The following is a 7,538-nucleotide window of genomic DNA, read 5'->3' on the forward strand; positions in this document are numbered from 1 at the left end:
TTGCCCAGCGTGGTGCTTTTGGAGGACCAGAGATGCAGCGGAATAAGAAGCAAGATAGATGTGACAACTCGACCTGATGGCGGTGGCTAAAGACGGCAGCAGCTAGGGTTGGAGCATACTGAAGACAGTGATGGAAAATGTCATAATAGTTGGAAAATTAATTTCCAAATTTATTGTTTTTATTTACTGTGATGTGTGTATGCATGTGATGTATGCTAGGATAGTTTAAAATTTCTCACTTTAAATAACTAAGTGGGAGAGAGATTTTTAAATAAATCTCATGGTCTCCATTACTGGTTTGTAAGTGATGTAACAAGCTTGCGTGTTGGCTCTGAGTGCCTCCCTCCACAACGAATGGGTTTGTTGCGGATCACTAGATCAAACTTCCTTTAGGGATAGTTATAGGAAATTATTTAGGAGCGTGTGATCTTCTCCAACTGAAGGGGCACAATCATATTTAATGGACTAAGTATCAAGTAATGGTATACACTTAGACGAATTCAATAGTATCCTCCCCAACGGAGTCACTGCTATTGTTTTGCGTGACCAAAGTGAAACTAACTATTAATTTTATTTGTCATAAAGTTAGGATGACAAGATAATAAAATTAATGGGTTACACCCTCCTTTTACAAATGTTGAATTTGTATACGTCCACACTAACGTGACATGCAATATTCACGGTGTTTTGAGGTGTTGGTAAACCCCCCCCCCCCCCCTCTTTTTTCTCACATCAAAAAGAGGGGGGTTTCTCACATCAAAAAGAAGAAAATTATAAGTACCCCGTGGGAGTTTAGATGTGATCAAATCAAGTTGAGTTAGGTCCTATTATATTTTGATGTCCTGTGTCTAAGTGTATAGGAACTTAGGAGCACAGGAAGTCGAGCGAAAGATGCAACTAGCGAGAAGGATGACACGAGGAAGAGCCGATGGGCTCGGTGCATCCGAGGGATGAGGCACTGCCGAAGAGTACGCTGACGGATGAGAAGGAGGCGTTCGACGTTTCCGAGGGACAAGAAGCCGAAGCGGAAGATTGCTCGAGAAGACCGAAGATAAGTTCGGGTAAGCTCAATTCTGGGTAACGAAATCACCCAAGCAGGTGGAACCGGAGCGAAAGACCCGAACCAATGCGAGCGGTATCAGAGCGGAAGACTAAGACTGAAAGTCAACAAAATGTTGACTTTTTTATCCAAGCACTCGAACCTGGTCCAAGCGCCCGGACTTGAAATCTCAACCAAAGGCAACGTGGCACATTCTATTGCGACAGGAATAAAGTTTTATCCTTCTCTAGGCGGCTGGAACCCTTCTAGGTGCCCCAACCAGAGCTATAAATCCCAGTAGCTTGAACAACACTTGTAAATGCTTCTCTTTTTGTTCTACTACTTGTTTGTGAGTCATTAGCGTTATGAGATGCTACTCTGCCTCAAGGAGTCTTTTTAGTGATCTTTAACTGTCTTGGATTAGTAATCCCCTGATTGTAAACCAAGTAAAATATCTATGCCTCTTTTTCTTTAATTAGTTTCTTAATTTTTTCTATGCAAGTGTTTGTTTTATTAAAACTGTAAAAGTTCGAGAAAAGTTTGTTTAATTTCGTGCAAGGATATTCACCCTCTTCTAGTTAGCCGCCAAGGGTCCTATAGTATATGATTTTTCTCCTTTGCATGGATCTTTTAGATGGATCTAGTTAGTTTTTCTGCTGCCCTTTCTACGTATTTTGCGATCTAGATCCTTACAGGCATAACCGTGTCTGTTGTAGCTAACACAAGGGCAATTCTAGAGTCGGACGTGATCTAGTCGTGCCTTCCATGATGATCATGTCCAGCGCCATTTTTACGACTTGAGAGCCACACGACCAAGTCAAGTTCTCTAACACAATTGTGGTTTGTGGGCGACGCCCTAGTATTTTTGGAAAGCCATGACAAAATTGGTCGGTTTTGAGGGCTATAAAAGGCCCCAAGGGTCTCGTGTTTGTGTGAGGAGGTGTTTTCTTTGATATGAAATCCTAGGAGAGTCATTCCCAAGGAGCTATCAGATATTCAATCCACCATCGAGTTTGGAGTTCTTCTGAGTATTCTCTTTTCTTTTTCTCCTTGATTTTGAATTGTAAAATATCTTCTTTCATGTCTTTGCATTGTCACTCTATCTATGTAAAATAGTACTCTAAATCCTACAATAAGGGAGTAGCCCAATTAATTTACATTCATTTAATATCCATTCATCTTTTTTTCTTATCATATAACGTGTCGATCCATTATCTAGTCTTATTGTATATACATGACTATGATACTAATAGAGAATGACCGAAAGGTAAATCCAACTTTCCAACCCATAAAAATATAGACTTGAGGAGTTATTCACGAATGTAATTAAAAATCTCACGAAGACAACATCCGATCCACTATAAGTATTTGACCATGACGAAGTCAAAAGTCAGCCCAACCCAACCCATCCCTTCATCTCAATCGGATCAAGAATAATGACAACTAACAAAAGTTGGAATGGATAACTTTGTAAATTGCAAAATAATAAAACACAAATATGGAAGAACCCGTTGCTAGGAGGGTTGAAGTAAATCAAATGAGAGATTAAGAATAATCTTTTCTTCCAATAGACAACCCCTCACAATAAATCTACCACACCCTTTAATCCAACAAGAAGAATGAAAGCCAACTAAAACAAGTCCAGATATTACAGGGAAACACAGGTAGCAAAATAGCAAGTCTTCTTCTCAACGCTGCGTATAGAGAGACAGAAATTAAGCAAAAGCCAGGCATGCACTAAGGCTATTCGACATTGCAAGGGCGTCAAGAGACAGAGTCAATGCCCGAACCACCACCATTGCTCCGTACCAAGGAACAGGGACTCCCTCGCCACCGAGCAAAGGCTTCATTATTCGGCTCGCGGTTCGTTCTTGACTCAACCCATGGCCGTGCCTATGTGCACTGTCGACTAGGCCTCGCAGTTGAGAGCCGCCTTGATCTTCTGGACGGTGCAGGAAATGAGGTTGTTGACCGTTTCCACTGACTCCACCGTCAGCTTGGCCGTCGGCTGGCTGTTCACCAGGATCTGGAACGCCACTGTCAGCAGGGAGCCGTCCTGTGGCTTCAAGCCGCCGCTGCCGCTGCCGCCGTCAGGGAGGATGGCGAAGCCGGAAGGGAGGAGGGCGACGTAGGCTGAGTCGCCTCCGTTCATGACTAGGTGCATCGCCGGAATGTCCACCGGCGCATACACCACCAGCGAGCTGGACGCGTCAGTGCAGGTCTCCTGCAGGATCAGCATGCTGCTCTGGTTTGCGTTTGCCGCCTGCATAGTAAATCAGAGAGTCCTAATTAGAAACATGGATTACTGACAGAATTTAGAATGGTTACACAGATCAAACGCATCTCCAAGATAATTTCTTTAATGATCAAGATTCGAAATGAAGATCTGATTCATGCCAGCAGATTATATTTTTCAACTATAATAATATATTATAAAATAAATCAACATGTCTAAGATGCTTCGAACAGTAAGAATCAAGTGTGGTGCTCGCTGCAGATCACTACAACACACGTCTCTTATCTTTGTCAATGATCTTTTTTTTTTATTCTAAGAAATTGAAATTCTTGGTTATGCCACCGCCCTTGATGCACAAAATAAAGCGAAAATAATGGAAGTGGAGAGCTAAGATACTGACGCTGGCACGGAGAAGTGAGACAGCGTTGCCGGCGTTCTGCCCCTTGGCTATGTGAGCCATCTCCTGCATGGGCCCGCCGTTGGAGAGGATGTCCCACTGGCTCCGCTGCTGCTCGTCGCGGAGGAAGTCAAATAGCCGCTGCGGCGAGACCGGCAGCCACACTGCAGTGGCGGCGCTCAGCACCACCCCCGGAGGCTCCCCGGGGTCCGCCACGCTCTGCCTCGTCATCACCCGCACATCCTCGCCGATATTCACCCCGCCGCCCAGCTTGCTCCACTCGCGCGCAGACGACGCGCACACCCCCGCGCAGAAGTTCTCCGTCATCCTCTGCGCCAGCTTCAGCATGCTCCGCCTCCCCGCCGGCATGATCGCTGTATGGATGGAGGGACAGAACAGGAAAAAAAAACTCCAGCATTTCTTCAAACACTCATTGTGCATGCGTTTGAAACATGTCGGTAATCAATCAAACTGACCTGCTGTGCTGTCATCGGCGGGAATGGAGGAGGACATGAGAATGGCGAGGGACTGGCACTGGCGCTGGAGGGTGGCGAGCCAGCGGCGGGCGCCGAGAGCGAGGCCAGAACGCAGCAGCGGGCGGTACAGCGGGTGGATCATGACCTCGTCGTACTCGGCATGCTCCACCCACGTGACCTGCATGCCACACCGTCGTCGTTAGCACATTAATACCCCCCTTGTCTACTTGCCTGCGCGTCACAGCGAACCCTACCAATGCACGTTATCACCGCAGGACGCTTGTTATCTCTATTTCTCCGAAAGCCAAAAAGCCAAAAGCTTTGACTATCGGCAACGGTGCAAGAAGCATCGATATCCGGAACGAAGGAAAAAACGTGTGAATGCGAAACAAATACCCTACTGAACTCTATCGGGACTGCTGGGCCTTCCGGCTAATGCGCGACTGCGAGATGACCTAGCGATAATAAACTAAGGAGAAGAAGCCAAAACATGTCATGGAAGCTGGGAATAGAAACAACGGCGCTAATCGAGACGGAGACTGATTAATGCATTGAATAAGAGGGAGATGGACTGACGAGCGATTCCATTTCTTTAATGGTGGTTAATCATTAATGAATCCTGGGCAAAAGACTTGGGGTGCATGGTTGGATTAAACAATGCCGGAAAGCATGAGCTTGGGAATTGAATGCGAACGGACAGGGAGAGGCCTGGTCGCCGCGATCTCGAGACGGGGAAAGAAGCATCTAAATCTCCAATTACGATGCAGGAGAAATAATAGTGTATTGGGCTTGACTTCCATGGAGGAGTGAGGAAGAAGAGGGAGAGATTGAATACGTGCCTTGGAGTAGCCATTGGGCGTGTCTTGCACCACGCAGCCAGAGGGGAGCCTGCGGCACTTCAGTTGGTCGCCTTTGGTCGCGTCGACCGAGACATCGACGATGGCCCAGGCGCCATCGGTGAGCTGCTTGCAGAAGCGAAGGAACTGGACCTCGCGAACAGGGACCAAGGGAGACAGCACTTGCAGCTCTGCGTGCATCTGGAAAAACACCAAAGCATCAGACTCCATCGATGTTGCTTAAGCAAATGATACTGCAGATGAGATGATCCTTTGTACTCACAAGCTGGAGGACGCCATTTTTAGTCCCGCCAACTCCGACGGAGATCACGTCGGCAGTGGTCGTTCTTGCGATCACCGAAGGGAACATATCTGCCCATCGACTCTGCTCATGAAATCCAACAACAATTTAACACGCAAAAATCAGTTTAGACATTGATGATCTCTAATAGAGCAGCATATTGAATGATTAGCTTACGGCGTCCATGAGAGTCTCAACGAGGGCGGAGCTGTTGATGACGACGACGCCCGTCTCCCTCGAGGCCTCGGAGACGAAACCGGGAGGCCTCGGCCCGAGGCACCGCGCGAAGCACTGATCGTACATGTCGTAGTTTAGCGTCTCCCTCCCGGTGTTCGAGCATAGCACCCACAGCGGCTCCTCCATCTCTGCCATCTTTACCAGTTCTTCGACGGCGGCAAGTGCAAGCTCCAGGAAAACATACCTCTCCTGCGATTTCTCCACTCCGCTGAAAGCCGCTCCACCACCGGCGATAGCTCTTGTTGGAGACATAACGGTGCTCAGGGGCGGCACGGAGGCAAGACCGTTTGCGAGCTCTAAAGACGAGTTTGGAATGAAGGGGAGAGACGGCGGCGGCAAGGTAGAGAGGTTCGAGATAGGCTTGCCGAGGAACTTCCCGACGAGAGCACAGACCCGGTCGAGCTCGTCCTTGAGGCGAACGTTCTCCACCCGTAGATGTTGCTCCTCGAGGGAGATCTCGCCGAGCACTGCCGGACCACCGCAGTTGCAGCACATCGGGTTCCTCATCGCCTCCCTGATCGACAAGTTCTCCGCTCGAAGCTTGTCGTTCTCCTGCCGGAGGATTGCATTCTCGTGCCGTTCGATTTGGGTCTGCTTTCCGATCAGGATTCCGATTATAGATAAAGATCCGAAAGAAGAATAAAAAAAATGGTAAGGTAATTTTTATGTTAAGGTAATTGAAGAACACGCACCTTCATCTGCGTTCGCCGGTTCTGGAACCAGAACTTGACCTGACGGGGTTCCAAGCACAACCGCTTGCTGAGCTCCATCCTTTGCTTCTCATCCGGGTGAGGGCATTCCTTGAAGAGGCTGCAAATGGGATGAGATAAAAAAAAAATTACATTTGTAAAAAAGGGAACAGAAGCAAATGCAAGTAGATCGATTTCTTACGCTTCCAGTTCTTGGATCTGCTTAGGGGTGTGTCGGTGGTACCGTTTCTTCTTCCGAGGGTTCTCTAGCTCCAAATCGTCTCCAGATCCGCCGTCCAAGTTATCGCTCCCCGACTTGCTGTCGTTCTCATCTTCCTTGTTCCTGCGAGCCGAATCCAACTCGCCGGAGCCTATACCTCCGGCAACAGGTTCCGAGTTCTGATCGCCACGAGCAGTGAGATTGGTCTGCTGCGAAAAGGAAGAAAACTACTTCAAAATCACTCCAAAAAGGGGAGGGAAAAAAATAAAAGAGGAAAAGAAGCGGAGATTTACCAGCGCAAGGGAGAGGCCAGGGGAGCTGAACATGGAGGACAGATGGAGCGGAGGCGAGAGAACGGACGGATGGGTGATGGCCCTGGCGGAGGTTCCATACGCCATGTCGGCAACGAGATGAGCGCCACCTCCGTTGCCGCCGTCGAACAAACCTCCGAAACTCATCAAAGATCTCTCCTTTCTTCCTCAAATCCAAGCGCCCCTTCTCGATTCACAAATCGAATGAAAGGGAAAAACACACTAGGCGGACAAATTTAGGAACTGAGGACGAGAGACGTGAAGAAACGCAGCCGCCCTCTCCAAAATTTGATCTTAGGGTAGAAAGAAAGAGAAGGAAGCCAAGCAAGAGCGCTAGCACCTCGTTCTCTCTCCTTCACCCTCCCCTTCAGCTACTCCTCAAAACCCTAACCCCCAACCTTCCCAGACGCCATCGAAGACCCGAGAAGAAGACAGGATCCCAGCTTGGACTCTACCAGAGCGAGCACGGACGCTATGGCTCCCCGATCGAAGCTTTACGCACCCAGTAATGGCGGACGGAGAACAGCAAGGTGAGAGGAGGTTCCTCGTCATTATATATGCGTGGATTGTGCAAAATCAAACAAAAAGGACGGGGAGAGAGAGAGAAAGGGTAAAAAAAGTCCACTCTTTTTGTGAAGTCTTCACATTGGAACAGTCCAACATGTGAAAAATTTATGTGACATCTCTGGTCTCTACTTCCAAATCACAAGTGAATTTAATTAGTTTTAAATGATTTTCCATGAATCATTTCCTAGAGTCGAGTCACAGTCATCTCTCTCCACGGATATAGTCAAAT

At 47.7% G+C, this 7,538-nt stretch overlaps 1 protein-coding gene across 1 annotated transcript; it reads right to left on the reverse strand.

Annotated features, from left to right (window-relative positions):
* Positions 1-2,536: 2,536 nt before the first annotated feature.
* Positions 2,537-7,276, reverse strand: LOC122042434 (homeobox-leucine zipper protein ROC5-like). The gene is made up of 9 exons (XM_042602559.1): positions 6,725-7,276; positions 6,414-6,640; positions 6,215-6,332; positions 5,463-6,113; positions 5,268-5,369; positions 4,988-5,185; positions 4,149-4,326; positions 3,676-4,046; positions 2,537-3,302 (listed from the first exon to the last, which is right to left on the reverse strand). The coding sequence occupies exons 1-9, from the start codon at positions 6,887-6,889 to the stop codon at positions 2,949-2,951; spliced, it is 2,364 nt and encodes a 787-aa protein (XP_042458493.1). The 5' UTR covers positions 6,890-7,276; the 3' UTR covers positions 2,537-2,948.
* Positions 7,277-7,538: the final 262 nt, after the last annotated feature.

The sequence above is a fragment of the Zingiber officinale genome, chromosome 2A (genome assembly GCF_018446385.1).
Source record: "Zingiber officinale cultivar Zhangliang chromosome 2A, Zo_v1.1, whole genome shotgun sequence".
Taxonomy (NCBI): Eukaryota; Viridiplantae; Streptophyta; class Magnoliopsida; order Zingiberales; family Zingiberaceae; genus Zingiber; species Zingiber officinale.